The sequence below is a fragment of the Eleginops maclovinus genome, chromosome 21 (genome assembly GCF_036324505.1).
Source record: "Eleginops maclovinus isolate JMC-PN-2008 ecotype Puerto Natales chromosome 21, JC_Emac_rtc_rv5, whole genome shotgun sequence".
NCBI lineage: Eukaryota > Metazoa > Chordata > Actinopteri > Perciformes > Eleginopidae > Eleginops > Eleginops maclovinus.
The window spans coordinates 3,542,625-3,558,766 of NC_086369.1; the positions used below are offsets into that span (position 1 = coordinate 3,542,625).

Here is a 16,142-nt window from a genome sequence, read left to right on the forward strand (position 1 = left end):
TGGGAAAAGTTAGTGAAGTCAAGTCTCTGTAGTTTAAGTGAGTCAAACATTTGCGTGAGCAGGGTCGTGACATCTGAGGTTGTGCCATTCTTTAAATATTGATCACTACTAAAAGAATAATAGAAAAAAGCCCTGAATATCCAAGATTCATTTATAAAGACAATGCACTGGCCAGAAAAGAAAGACCACTGCCCCTGACACCCATGGAGCGACTAAACCTGCCTATTATTAATGACCCTGGTAGTGGAAAAAAGGAAGAGTGAAAGTGGGTGAGTCAGAGAGCAAGAATACAAGAGTCCAGGAGGGAGTGAGTCAGAGCAAATCAGAGAGCAGCAATATACGAGCCAGGCGGGCAGGGAGAGTGTGTGAAAGGAGAAGTCATGTGGGAGATTTAGTGCCGAAACATTTGTAGATCAGCTGTGGAGCAGCCATTTCATATGCGGTAAAACATATTTCATTTTCAAACACAGACATTTGGCTTTCCACATAAGTTGCTACAAGCGGTATTGACTCAGATGTTTAGGATGTGACATAAATTCTGGGCCAATGTGCTCAACACAAATTAATTGCTTCCCCATCTTTTTTTTTATTTTGTGAGATGATTTCCTGGTTTGAGGGCGGATGAATTGATGGTTGCCTGTCGGCCGCAGTGGCCCCAGCTGCATCTTGTATGCTTAAATAAATAGCTGGACTGCGGGGGGAGCGGGCGTGATATACACACAGCCTGCGGAGACAAACAGCACTGACACACTAATAAAACAAGCTGACAGTGTTTTGGCAACGCCTGAGTCGGCAGGTCTCTGTGACGCTGACACTTGCCTCGACACACACACACATACAGACAGACACACACTGAAAGCGACGCACTACTAGCAGGTTTCCCTAGGCTAACAGGTATTTAGCATTGGGTGGAAAAGAAGAGGCATCACTCCGGCAGACAACAATGATATCGCTTCCTGACACTCTACCTCCTCTGGGTGTCCCATTACAATATCTCTTCCTCTTTCTCCCTCTTTCAATCTTCCCCTCTGTCTGCCCCCCCCCCCTTTCCTCCATCACAGGCTGTCTTTCTGTCGCCTGCATCACTCTTCTTCTTTCTTCCTCTATCTTCCCCTCCTGTCACCTCCTCCATCCCTGTCGTATCCATCTCCCTCCCTCCCTCCTCTCAGTGTTCATTCATTGGCGCAGGGGCAGAGATGACAGCTTCTGTTTCTCCCCCCTTCCCTCCCCCCAAGCTGGTGGAAGGAGGGAGTGATAAATGCGGGGACGGCGGGAGTTCTGCGGTCGCGTGTTTGCCTCGTGTCGCACGCTGTACAGTGTACAGTGCACTTGCTGTTACTGAGGGGAAACACGACGACACCAGTAATCTGTCAATCTGATCTGGCTGCCATCACCGTTCGCCAGATGCACTAGAGGAAGTGAGACGGGTGGGAGGAGGGAGAAGAAAGGGAGACAATGTGCGAGACTGAAAGTGAGTAGGAAGGGAGCAGAAAGGGAGGATTGATGATTGATGAGTGAGAGGGTTACAAAAAGAGGGGGGGAAATTCACCAAGGAGAGTTGAAGCACTGAAATGAGAACATTGGTTTTATGGAGTTAAAGGCAGCAGAAGAAAGACTTAATAGCAGGAGATAGACAAAGAGAGGAAGAGTAGGGGAGATAAAGCCCAGTGAATGTACTCTCTTCATTTAATAGGGATTACAGGGCTGATCTGATGCACTTTGCAGGACCCCTCGCTCTGTCATATGGCTCTATATTTAATTATTCCCTGCCTTTAAGAGGCCCGCCTTAGTCGCACAAACCCAGAGCTCCCTGCAATAATCCAAATTCATTTGAAACTGACACCAGATGGGGGCTGCCTGCATGGCACTTGCTCACATTGACAAGTGGTTTTCATGAGTATTGGTCACTCTGTGTGTGGGGGTTCCAGAAGTCCTGTACTCACTCTTAGTGAATCGTGGCGGGTTGTCGTTCACGTCGGAGAGCGTGATGCTGACCGTCGTGGTGCCGGAGAGCCCGCCCATCTGCCCAGCCATGTCCTTAGCCTGGATCACAACCTGGTAGTTTTCCTTCACTTCTCGGTCCATGCCAGGCAGGGCTGTCTTGATCAGGCCTGAGGAGAAATGCAGAGATGAATGATGAGAGATTGTGCAAAGAATCCATTTGGTTATTTGGTGAAGTCAAGTTCATTTATACAGCCCAATCACAACCCTTGATTTTGGAATTCTAAAGAAAAGCTTCAAACAGCTTTGCGTTGACATAAATTATATTAAACTGAATATATTTTGCTTGTTAAGCTTTTGGTAGATTAATTTAGGCTCTGGGAAATTATAAAAGGCATTTTTCACAATTCTTAGACATTTTATTTACAAAATTAGTAGTCATGCAATCAAGACTTTAATCAACAGACTAATGCATTATGAAAATCATCATTAATTGCAGCCCTTAACGTGTTTTTCAATGTTTAATTTGATTGTTATAAATGACAAATGCTGATCTTGATTAAAATTGCAGGACAAAACTTTTCAACCACTTATATTTATAAGTTTAAAGAGACTCTGACACATCACCAGCTCCTCATTTGCCCTTTTGGTCACTTTATATAACTGAAAGCTTTTTTCTGAGGTGTGCTCAGCACAAGAGGACCTGTGAACTCATTGACCCTTCAGCTGCAGTCAACAGTGTCCTCTGCAGCAGCACAAATGTATTTTGGGTGAGCGGGAACATAACATCTGGGTCAATATCACTTAAAACGGACTCCTTTATAAATATCATGGTATGTTTTCATAATGTTGTGTGAATTCTGCTATGATGTGCAGTATGAATAAAGCAAATAAGCATTATGTACAGCTTTAATGCTCAAAGTCATCATTTAACTATGTAAGTTTGGCAGGTTTTCTTTGCAACCTTCCAAATCAAACACCCATTATGACATAAAAAATAATGATATTCCTCCACAGGTGGACTGGGTATCAAAAGATCACTGTATTTGCCTGAAAGAAGCCTGGCTGCATCAGCTATATTAAATAAATGACATTTCATTTTTTAGATTTATGCATCTACAGGCCAGATAATTAAACCACTAGGAACATTATTACAGAGAGGTCAGTTCTCTTGCCGAGGAGGCGCGGCGGAAGGGAGCTCTGCGGTCACACAGGAGCACATTGTGGAGTCTGTGTTCTCGTGATTTAACTGGTAAGTGGACCAAAGGGCCAATCTACCAAAACCACAGCGTATTCCTTTAAATCTCTATGCCTAACATTTGCCTCCAAATGCATTCAGCATAATTTATCTCCTCTTTGGAATTAAGGCTCGGTTAATTTTCTGCCTTTTAAGAGCCATGCAGTTGCTTACGTCTGCGCTCTGATATGTTAGATCTGTAGTTTGGAGTCAGGACAGAGACTGGGTATAGCAGTAATTGGCAGCATATTCAAAAGGTGTGCTGCGTCTCCCATCAGAGACGGTCTTAAATCACGTCTTCTATCGCATGTTTGAATTAGGAGCGGCATAAAAAAGAAGCAGGTGGAGGGAGAGAGGCAGACAGATGAAGTTCAGTGAGAGAATAAAGTAAAAAAAATAATTACTCACCCTAAATAAACTGCTTCGCAAACTTCATCACTTTCAGTCTGAATAGATGATTCATTACATATCAAAAAGACGTGGTGCATCATTCAAACTGAGATCAGACTGGCCTACGCTGTTTAAAAGACCCTTCAACTTTTTTTCTTCTTCTTCTTCCTAATGATGTGCAATTTATCTCTCGGACAACACGCTGTTAAGAGAACAGCGATCGTTGAGGAAAGGAAGCCAGCGTATAGGCGCTTTATAGCAGCGTCAACCTTGCTCAATGTCTCCGTCTACCTTTGTTATTGCCTAATGACTACAATGCACACACACCAAGGAGGAGAAGAGAAACAAATCCTGCTTATAATGTGATGTCCAGGCATGTCTTTGTGTAAGAGGGGATGTCAGCTTACATACCACATGTGGGATAAACCATATTACTGTTAATCCCCGCGCTAATCTGCAAATGGCTTTTGTGTCTTTTCCCTTTTGTTTAAGCAAAAAAGACAGGAGCGGGATTTGTTCCAAAGCGTACATTAATGATTAAAACTAGCAAGCAAGTACATTTTTGGGGTTGGTGAATTGCCACTCACACTATATCTCCTCCCTCCGCCCGTCAGCCAGCGAGAGGAGGCAGGCGTGTTGGTATTTTTGGTTCAGTTAAAGGAGGGAATTCACAGCCTTCCAGGAGTTATTTTCTGATAAATTGTTTTAATTTTCTTTCTTGGTAAAGCTCAGCTTGCCTCCTCTATTCCTGTGTCAGTTAGTGATTTGTTCTGTTTTAGCCGAATGGCCACCTCCAGATGAAAGGGTGTAAACGTGTGGGTTACATATGTAGGTGGAGAGTGCAATGGCAGCTGCCTTGTTAGAGTGAGGATAAGAGCTTTTCCACTGAAGAAATATTGAAGAGTTGTGAACATTATTCAGAAAGCAAACGACCTTCGTGCATGCTGTTCTACTGAGACTAAACTCGGTGAGGAGACATTATAATCTTTGACTTTTCTTTGGAGGATTTATTCTTACATTCAATATTTAGCCTTTTGATTCTGAAGGACAAACAAACAAGACTTGATTTTCAACTTTGTTGTTGACAGATGTCGATAGCACCAACTTACCTAACTGACCAAAATAATTGGGTCATTTGTGTAGTGTTTCTTTCTTAAAAGACATAAAAAGAAAATAGCATTTCTTTAACCGGATTCCAAATGAAAGTTTTATATAAAGTTGATCCCAAAGAACATCCATTTTGAAGCATTTCAACACTTTTTTTCTAGGGAAGCAATCCTTTTTTCTTCAGGATAGACATTTTTGAAAAGTCCTTGAGCAAAACTATTTCTTTTTCTGTAGTAAACTTGGCATCACAATGGAGGGATCTACACAAAGTATGCCACTGTTAACTGTAGTGTGTGTAGTTTTTCCTACTGACCGGTTTCTGGGTCCACAGAGAAATACGGTTGGCCCTCCAAGATACTGTACACCACCCGGGCGCTGTTCCCGTAGGTGGCGTCGTCAGCGTCTGCGGCTGTCACCTGAATCACAGAGGTACCTGGGGGGGGGGGGGGGAGAAGAAGATTCATGACAATGATTTCTATCAACTCTTGAATACCGCTGAAAATTGCCTGCTGGATAATTGCTAGAGCTGATGGACCTTCTGATGAGTAGTCCGATCCTCTTCTAATCAGGCTCATGCAGAATGTGACTGATCATTTCTGTCCCTTTGCATTACCCAGACCAATCTTTATCCTCAGCCACTTATACCCTTACACGTGATTGATTTTCACGGGTAATCGATAAGTCCTAATGTATTTTTCTAAGTATATCTCTCTAAGCATAGCAGCGGCACCGATACCGGCTCTTTGCAAACCCCAAGAAGCCTATTAGTGTATCCACAGATCTGTAGTGTCTAAGAAGCCAACTATCTGATTGTAGGCAAAAGACTGTGATCCATTTTCTCTTCCAGGGAGGCTCAAGCCCTATTTCAGTAGAACAAAGGGAAACGGTTAGCCAAGTGCTACCTCCCAAATGGCGCCTTGCGGGGCCACGTGTTGCCTCATTACATGCAGAGGAAAATTAATTGAGTAGAAATATTTAATGGCAAAGTGGTATAAATATAGAATTGTGAAGTACAATGGAATAACGGCCCCATGAAACTTCACTAATTTGATGTCAGCCATGATCTGTAAGGGGTGACAGGGAGAGTTTCCCTCCTTTAAAATCAATGTCATTCGTATGGATGACGGATGTTCTGTGGAAAGAAACTGTAAAACCAAAAAGTGGAGAGAGAAAGACCACGGCTGTCTGATTTGGTGTAAGTGACAGTTCGGAGGATTCCTGAGTAAGTTCACCGAACCTTGATGACTAATACCTTTAACTAGGGAATTAGACTCAAAGAGGCTTTTCTGACACGGCGGCTTTTAGAAAAATATCACTGATCCACATCAGCCATCTCATCGCTGACTTTAAGCTTTGGAGAAAAGAATTTTCTGACAAACAAGTCAGGAACGATCGCAGTTTTTGTGCTCGGGGAGTAAATTACCTCAAATGTAATCGTTCAGATGTCAAAGGAGAGGCGCGTCAAAGTCGTCCGAGCACACGAGTCCAAGGAGGAGAATGTCAGAGCCATGAGACTATAATAAATCTCAAAGTGTATGTCACATTTAAAGGGGCAGTGTCTGGACTTAGTCACTCGTGAACACATGCTCTGCCAACCGGTGACATCACACCTCGGTTGTTGCCATGGGCACCCGTGCTGCCCTTAGATAAGTGCTGGCCTCTCTCTTGGGCTTACTGAACCAAGTGACAACTCTGTCACATGTCTGGGCTGCAGGACCAATGTCCCTCAGTCCCCAAAGCTCTACAGCAGCAGAACAGAACAGAACAGAGAGTTCAAACCATGTTTTCATGCAAGTATTGATTAGGAGCCTTTTTATATTGTTTATCTATATTCATGAGGCCACTGTGTACTTTTAGACTAAGAGCAAGAGCCAAAGTGCAGAGTAAATTAAAGTTTAATCTGGAGCCGAATCACAAGAAGGAATGATAATGCGAATTGAAAATGGTGCTGTCTAGGAATCAGGCCCTGCAGAAGTGAAATCTGAAGTTATTCACTCTGAGGATACAACTGACGCCGCTGGTAATTAAATTAAATACAGTTTTAATAAGATACAATACTGTATTTAAAAGATTATCTGCACCAGTGCTGTAACCGTGACAGAAGCACTTTACCTTGTTTATTTTTCGGTCATAAAAAAGCTTTAGTCTCATTTAATTAGCCGGGCCCTCTTTGTTAAGCCTGCATCATTATTATGATTGATAAAGTCCCATTGATCCAGTAAGACTGCCATTTTGAAATGTCTCTATCCAGTCTGAATCATAAGCCTTTTAATCCATCTGCATACACACACCTTCATTCGTGTAATTATTGTGTGCTTTTGATTAATACATTTGTTTTCACATACTAAATTAACTCTCTCTGCCTGCTGTTCACACTAAATATATTTTTTTCCCAAAATGAATTACTGTTATTAATTTACTCATCTGTTTTAATGTTTTATCTATTCAATCTTTAATTTCCTTTTATGGAAAAACCTCTCCAGGGTTAGGATGGCTGTATGGACACAGTGACCTGCTAGCACATGTGAAATGTCATTATTTATTCAGTTAGATTATTACAGAGGCTCATCATCACTTGGACAAACACATAAAAAAGAAAGATGTGCAAAAGTTATAAAACAGATTGACAGTAGAGTCAGTTTTCCAAAGTTGTCTAAAGCTACTTACTTTGTTACTTTATCGTTCATTTCGATAACAAAATGCTGTGATAAGGCCTATTCCATCTCCATTCTACTAGAAGACAATGAATAATACTATCAGGAATACAGTATATACGTCTGGAACTTACCAATGTCAGACATTTCAGGGACCCTGGCCATGTACGGGTCCTTGGTGAAGCGAGGCTCGTTGTCGTTGATGTCGTGGATCTTGATGACGAACTCCGACTCCCCCTCCAGCGCCTCGTTGGTGAAGCGGTTGACGGCTTTGGCGTGGAGGATGTAGTAGGCCTTCTCCTCCCGATCCAGCCTCTTGGTGGCATGGATGTCCCCGGACTTCTCGTCTATCTTGAAGAGGGACCCGGCTCCCTCCCCTGTGAGGACGTACCTCGTGTTTCCATCTCCTCGATCTGAGTCTGAGTGAAGCTGTGGTAGAAAAAAAGAAAAAGAAAATGATGATCTACGCAGAACCATATGACAACTTCAAGCAACAGTTTGTGGCGCTTTCATTCTAATACATTTCCACTTTGCAGCTCTCTATTGCTAATTGTTAAAGCACAACAGTGATTCAAACTTCGCCTTATGAAAGCTTTCACATTTGCTTAATGTGCTCTTATGAACACCAAATGTCAGCTAGCTTCTCTCCAGAGAAATATCTTCAAATTGCTATGAGCAGAAATAGCCACGGTGAACAGAAACCTCATCTACGTAAAGTCCAAGAAAAAATGACAAACATCAGAGCACCCGCTGCACCGTTTGATTGACAGGTGATCACCGAGAAGAGAAGTGCACAAAAAAAACAACATCTAAGCAATAAAGCACTTAGTACCAGGGATGTCAACAAAATCAAATTACAAAGTGAAATCTCAGTTCCCCACTTAAATATTTCTGATACACTGTGCACATATCAGCAATCTGACCAATCTGGGTCTTGGCAAAGAAGCAGTGACAGCTTTGATAAGTGTGTTTGGTGTTGTTTAACAGATTCATATCATCTTTAGTAAACTGTCAGCGTGTCATCTGTGAAATTCGTATCCTGCCGAGAAGAAAAACACAGATTCGGAGCATTTATGTTGCATTTTACTGGCATTGGACTTGCAGGTTGTCATCACGCTTCTTACCGCAGGGCCACTGTGGCATTTTCACAGTGCTGTAAAACAGAATGCCAGTGGGTCGAAGTCTGTGAAGTACCAGCATGACTGCGCGCACGTCCGCCGCCTGCCAATCCCTGATGGATCGGCAACATGACCAACATGCCAGAGGACCACCAGTGTCCACTTGTCTGTGGAGCTTCTCATTATTATTTGCTCTCTCCCTCTCCATCTCCTTTTTAATTTTTTTTCTGCATGAACAGCAGCTTAGCATGCGCTGACATTTTAATTCCACTACCAAATCCCCCCAACATATTTATCTCCGGGAACTCATCAAAAGCCTGTCCAGTCGTTTTCCCCTCCCACTACTTTCCTGCCCACTTCCCATTCCACTCTTTAATAACCAAGGACATGGTAATAATTGCAGGGGGAGGTAAAGGGCAAAGAGAGGTTCCATGTTTTCAAAGTAAAAACCGAGGCCATCTGAATGTTTACCACGACGAGTGGTCACAAGTACGGGATTCCGATGTGTGCTGTCGATACCTCGTTAACTCGAGTGAGCCGCAGCGTTTCATTTTGACAGTTCGAATGCATATTCTCTCTGAGTTGTTGTTGTGTCTACAAGCGTTTCTGGCTGTGCCGGTGGACAGACTGAGGGGGGATATTGTGCGTTCCAGCTGGGTCATGTGGGAGCACATTGCAAAGTCTCCCTTCTCATCATATATTAAAAAGCTTTTCATCCCAGGTGCTCGGAGGCTTTACTAATTCATGCTGTTATATCAGGGCAAAGCTGGCACATGTGAGACGAACAGCTTTGTGGATTAGCATCTTTAACACTATTTTGTTCGCCTGCTTGAATGCTGGTAAAAATGACTGTTTTCATTCCTTTCTCTGTCTGTCTAACCGAGCCGCTTGGGCGTGTTGCAGAATTTCAGTATCGTTCGGATTAGGATCTGGAGTAGCGCACTGTTTCATTAACCCACTTGAATTTTGGTCACAACGACTCTCATTTTATTTGTATTCCCTCTGTCTAACCAAGCCAAGAGAATATCCTGCACATTTTTTATTTGTTTACCATTCTGCTTTACAGTACGTGCTTCCAACTGAGACTCAGTTGGCTGAAAACAATCCACTTCAACATTATTATCTATCTCCCGCTGTTATAGCTGCAATGTCCTTTCCTATGATTGTCTATCAAGCTGCCTATCTCTGCCGGTGCGACAATTCAGTTAATAACCGTTGAGTCCTCTCTTTCCGAGATGTGAGATAGACAGTGTGACATACAGTATGCTGTGTGGACTGTCATTACTATGGAAACAGAGAGTTCTTGTGGTCTCAAGAGTTCCTCCTTGCTCCCCTCAAGGAGATTACAAGGCAGTATCGAACTCCATCATCCGCTGCAATGACCCTGTCCCTCCCAGTTGCCCACCTTGCTGGTCAGGAAAATTTACTGCAACCCTTCTACTCAATTTAAGAGCAAAAAAAAAAAAACTCTCCCAGAAATCAATGTGGCAGCCCAACGTGCATGCACAATGGCCCTCTGATCAATTTATATCGAAAATACAATTAAGCTGTCACAGGGGGAGAACCAAAAAGCCACATGTGCTTTCAGTATGGTCACCAAGAAGCTCTGGCACATCGATAGCTAGCCTTTTCTCCTTTGCCCTCCTATGGTACCAAATCGTAAAAAAGGCAGAGAGCATGACGCTATAGCCATTAACACTGAGACTTCTGGTCTTATTATAAGGAAAGAGCACACTACAAAAATATCCATCTTATCAAGTCATTCTGTCTATAATAGCGGCCCAATATCCTCATCTTCCAATGGTTAGATTAGAAAAACAATACACCACTTTCATATTTTATAGAAAGTGCACTACAGCCAGCAGTTAGCTTAGTATGGCATAGAGCGTAAAGGAAGTCATACATGACACGTGTTAATGAGATAGATTAAACGGGCTGCTATTGTCTTATTTTGGGTTAAATATGTAGCTGTTTTCCCATTTCCGCTCTTAAAGTTAAGTGCTACCTTCATATTTACATGAGAATGGCATCACTAATCTCATCAAATGATATGTTTTCCTAACTAATGTAATCTTTCTTTAAAACAAGTTTGCAAAAAAAAAGATTTTTCTTCTAAAAATCAAACAAGAAACTTGAGTTAGAGACTCCGTGAAATAAGTGGAATATTTGGAAAATAAGGCTCAAAGGCAAATATGACTACAAAAGATGTCTTGGCAGTGAATCAGCTGTGAAACAACGTATTGCTAATTTACTGAAACCATTATATCATCAATAATGTGCTATATTCTTCAAAACCCTCCACTCAATTAGACTTGTTAGCAGAGATTTCTAATGGTTGGCATTTTTTCACAGTAGAAGATATTTATTTCTATTCCTATGTGCTTCATCTTTCACTTTGAAGTGGGCTGAGAAGTGAAGTAGTACTCATCAGACATCTGTGCGTGAGAACCTAGAAACAAGCCGTCTTTGTTTGTGAAATTAATCAGCTTCAAGTGCAGCAAATGTTAGCGCGGACTCGATCTGGCCGCCATTTGTGCTTCACTCAAGTTAGGCCCAAAAGATGGCACCGAAAACGGGCTGCTAAGGGCAATTAGCCAGTTAGCCTTTAAGGCCTTGTGTCCTGGCCTGTCGAGAACTGGCTGCCTTCATGTAGCCAGATGGTAGCCTCAGACTGTGCTCAAAAACAGCCTATCAAATGTCTGTTGATGTGTAAACTTGCGATATGGCATCAGAGCTGCACAGACTTAAAGGTGAAATATCCCTTAACATATATTTCCTCTTTTATGGACATCTGACATCTTTGGTTTTTTTTGTCACATGCATCATTTCCATATGTTGTCTTTAATTAAAGGCAGTTTGTGTTGTATTTACAGGGCCGTAGCATTTTGTTTATTTTGGGGGGATTTGAAAAACGAGTAGTTTTTTTATGACTATGATTAAATGTAAACTATCTATGGGGTGTTTTAAAGGCTTATCCGGGATTTTATTTGAAATGTGTTACGTAAACACTGCAAAGAATGTTTGTTTTAAAAAAAGGTTTCAACCATTATCAAGCTCAAAGTCTAATTACATCATTTTTGACCCTAGTGCCACAAAGTGAATTAGCCCTTAATGTTTGTAAGACAAAGAAGAAAGGAGTTTTTCAAGAAAAATAAGATAAGCAGTTCAATTTAGAAAGACATTTTTTACAATAAAATGATGAAAATAGGGTTAGGGTAAACATTTCAATATGACATTTAAAAAAAAAAACCAATTTAACTAATACTTGGCCAACTAACAACTTGATTTCAGGTACACAACTCGACTTGTTTGATGATAGAAAATCAATTAATCTCACCCTGACAAAACCAACGGGTGTTCAAACAGTAGTGGGCAGGTGATAGCATGAAAACAATTGCAAGATGTTGCGGTGATGTCGGCCTATCTCGCGCCGACATCGCTTCGCCCCTGCAACGTTGTCAGACAGATGTTTGTCGGGCCTCTGCGCTGCGTGACCTCATCACACCCTTTCCTCTGCTGCTCACACGTCGCAGGAGAAGAGCATAATTGAAGTCGCCCCCTCCCAGTGCACACGCAGGAACTTATCGCCTAATCAACAAACACTGCCAATGTGTGCTCCAGGCCGCGGCTGGAGACCGCAGAGGTTGCCATGGCGCGGGTACAGCCAACCCGATGCCATATTGCAAACTCCTTGCCTCTTTGCCAAGGTGAGCAGCTGGTAGTGGGGGGGAGCATGAACAGAGACCAAAAATCACCCCACCCCCCACAAACAAACACAAACAATCCCTGCACCTTTCCACTCCGCTGCCATAAGATGCTTGAGTCTTTCCCCCAGGTCGCTTCAACCGCTGAGTCATTCAGGTCTGGGAAGAATATTATGTCTGTGTTCATCTGCCGCTTTTTTATTTCCTCTGATTTCCAGCCCATTACTAGAGGCGGACGTGTGTGTGTGTGTTTGCGTGCACGCCGGTGTGTTTGTTCACATTCAGAGAACATTGCTCACTTGCTAGGGACTGTGTTGAAGAGTCTACCCGGCAGACCCAGAACCACTGGGGCCTATCAGGGGCTGTAAATACTTTATGAGATATGATAGTACAGCACAAACACTCCTAAACCACAGGCCATTAACCATTTTCAGTGGATGTGTGCCCTTTGGTAAAGTAAGAAATAATGAAATAAACAAACATTCTCTTCCCCCAGTGACAGCGCGGGCCCTCGGAGGCCTGTATGCAGCTCGCCTGCTAATGAGAAGCAGTGTACGTTTCCCCCTCCTGCAGGGGAAAATAAAAATGGTTGGGCAATACAGCCAGATTAGCAAGATTAGCAGCCAACCAGCTCCACAACAAGACACCGGCGAAGTCTCCTGTTCCCCTTCATCTCAATCGCTTCCCTTGATTCCTTCCTGTTCCAACTGCCATTGTTACACTTGCTCAGGAATGATTAAACTTTCATTTGTTAGCACTTCACAACTCGATAAAGCCGTCAAAAAAAACAAAAGGGGAAAGAAAGCAACCGGGGAGATTGAGTTTACCAAATAACTGGAGACGGGATGTTGTAATTCAAGTGTGGTTTCATCATTCTATCTTTTACTGTGTGTCAAGAGCTGCTCCCTTGTTTATAATAACCTGCCATTGTGTTATTTCCAATTCATTTTTTCCACGACTAACAAAAGTGGTTTTGTTCCCTGCTGTGTTCTCTGGTTGCAATGATGTCACTTGCAATGACAAAAGCCTTCCCTTTTGTGTTTCTGGTATTGTTGTTATTTTCTTCAGGCCCACTTGATGCGAATATGGCCTCCACCTGAGGGTATGGATGCAGATGGTTGTTCTCTATGTTGAGGCACGTGTTCAACTACGAAGCTATTCAAACCGTTTAGGCCTTTTTCATCACTTGTACTTAATCAAGCAATTAACAAACAGTAATTGCAATCAGATAAGATCCACCAACTACAATCCTATGAGACAACTGGCTAGTGAGCTAACACTGTGGAGAAGTTCCCAGCTGCATGTACTTGGGGGGAACAACAAGCGCTCAGAGTCATGATTAAGTGTGGTGCTCGAAGGTTGACGCTGTAATGGCATCTTCAGAGGACGGACTCTTAGGCCACAGCCTCTGGCTCCATAAGTGTATACCACACTCAGATAATCCATTCTTCTTTTGCTATTAGTCCTTTTACAAGCTTAAGAACGAGTGGCACATCAATCAGCACTCTCTGAAGACAAAGTGGTTTGATCATGATCGGTACTTACTTCTGATCTTCATTCACTCAGTTTTTTTCACTTCTTTTCAACTTTTTTGTTCTTTCTCGTACTTGCCCCCCCTCGTACCATATTGAGTGTTGTAATCCTTTAAGACGGGGGCTGAAAGTCAACCCTCACTTTGGGAGGACGTATGTTGCAGAATCTCATTTGGTTGGATGACTCTATCCTCCGTGGACGCACGATCGGAATGCAAAGCACCAGCCCCATTCAACTCCTCACACAAAACTCCCTTTCTTCCTTTCTCAGTCGTCCCGACCTTGCCCCGACGCTTCACAATCTCCTCAATTACAGTAGGTTGGGAGAGGAGACTGATATCTTGACTTCCGCTCCGCTGCATGTTAAGCAAGCATTAGTTGGCCCGTCTTCTTGTACATTCCCCAATGTTATCTGGGTCAACACTATGTTTTCATATTGTTGAACAAATAATACCTTTGGAGGAAGTCATATTTTACTGTCGGGCAAGACAGCCGCTTTCGGACAGCATGATGTGAGTGGAATGGACATCGTGCAAGCAACCGCAAAGATGACAGTAAGCACAATATGTATCAGACAGGCGACAGCAAACAAAGCCTGAGGATGGATGGATGGAAGGAATCCCATACATGAACATTAGCCGATCGGCGTATCATGTCATGTCTACTCTCCGATGATGGGTTGATTCTTGTATTTGCAGAGACAGGATGAAGCACTAATAGGATGTTATTTATTTTAAAGCATCTCATTAGGAACTATTCCTTTTCTTTGAGTTAATAGAGGATGATCACATTACCCATGAATCCATTATGCTACTAAGAAAAGCCACTACAGGTAGTTAGGTCCCCCCCCCTTTTGCTTAAAAAGAAACTTTCAAAATTGTGTGTCACCAATTCCCTTTTTTGTAGGACTGTAAAATGCAAATAAAGCATTTGATGAAATTTGCATTAATTTGGATTGACGGAGAGATAGCAGAACTCTGACTTCATAAATATGTATCGACAACACCACATACTGTAATGAGAAGGTTTTTAAATGATCTAAAAAAGCTCCTTTTCAAATGCCGGCTTGTGCAAAGTTCATGCTTTGTTGTGTAGACATTGGCTCCGAGGAAAAACAATCCCAGAAGAATAAACAACATTGAGGAGAGCACTCAGACGAAGGGGCGGGGGGGACTGCAGATTTGATGCACCATGTAATTTGTGAGATGGACTTCATAGAGATCACTCATAAACTTAAAACTGCGCAGAGAGTATCTCCGGGTTTCTAATGATACAGTTTGATTATCTGTTTGAGACCTTCGCTTCTTTTTCCTTTCAAATATGGTGGATGGTTAGCTGCTCAAATCAAATACTCAGTACTTCTTTCAGTCATCTGAAAAAACTGAAAACAGCAGGTTTAGTATATATTGATTTTTTTCGTCTAATGCATTGCTATTTATTGCTCTTCTATATAGAACTTATCCCAGAGAAGCTTTGGATAAACCTGACAGGCAGCTGATTCTGAGAAAAGAGGAAGAACTGTATATCTTTTAATGTTGATGTTTGGACATTATCTGTTATATGAAGTATTCAATACCTTACCTTATGAAACATATGCATTTTCCACAGAAGAATCCAAAGTTCTCTAATGTTAGGTACTGTCTAAAGCAGCTCTGCAAGAACTTTACATACATAATATAATATTTGAATTAGGAAGAAATCTGATCAAATCATTCAAAACAGTTACAGATCTGATCTGATACACTATGCTGTAGACTAGAGTGGAAATTAACACAGATTTCCTTGTTGATCTGAATGTGTTTCATTGATGTGGGATGCTATTATCCCTGTGCTTTTGTTGCATTATTGGATGTAATAATACTTCAGTGTGAAGTACGTCCTCTGTGTGTTGGACAAAAGAAAACATTGATCTTTAATTACCTTTCCGACATACTGCATGTCAGTCCCGGTGTACTCCTCCAACAAAAAGAACTGGTTCCACATCCATCCACGTTTGGATCGCCTCAGCGGCAATCCATTGGCGTCTTGTCCCGTCATTCCTGTGGCCCCCTTGTGCCCCCCTGTAGTTCTCCGCAGGGCCCTCAGCCCATGACCAGGAGAGCTGAGGTGGGCCATAACCCACAGCACCATCAATACGCAAACTCTCCTTCTATCCATGGCCCCACCCACCACCACAGCCTTGTGTCTTCTCCCCCCCCCCCCTGCAGTGGTCTATGTCCAGTGGTTCTTGGTCAGAGTATAGGATCACTCCACATGCTGTGATCTATTGAAGCAGAGAAGGCTCCTCACACTCACATCGGGCGGAAAAACAGCACCTGGAACATTTACAGAGAAAAACAGAGCGTCAATATCGGGAGGGGAAACAGCGGTTTGTTACTGCACTTTCCTAACCTGTACTCAAAAGCAGCTCAGGCTTTCTGAAGATGCAGTACTTACACAATTCAGTCAGGACCAAGTGA

At 42.6% G+C, this 16,142-nt stretch overlaps 1 protein-coding gene across 1 annotated transcript in view; it reads right to left on the reverse strand.

Annotated features, from left to right (window-relative positions):
- Positions 1-15,840, reverse strand: part of LOC134883892 (cadherin-6-like) — a 37,941-nt gene extending 22,101 nt beyond the window's left edge. The window contains exons 1-4 of the mRNA XM_063912380.1: positions 15,604-15,840; positions 7,464-7,758; positions 4,989-5,108; positions 1,944-2,111 (exon numbers count right to left, since the gene is read on the reverse strand). Coding sequence (XP_063768450.1) covers positions 1,944-2,111; positions 4,989-5,108; positions 7,464-7,758; positions 15,604-15,840 — 820 coding nt within the window. The remainder of the gene's footprint in view (positions 1-1,943; positions 2,112-4,988; positions 5,109-7,463; positions 7,759-15,603) is intronic.
- Between the last annotated feature and the right edge of the window lie 302 nt (positions 15,841-16,142).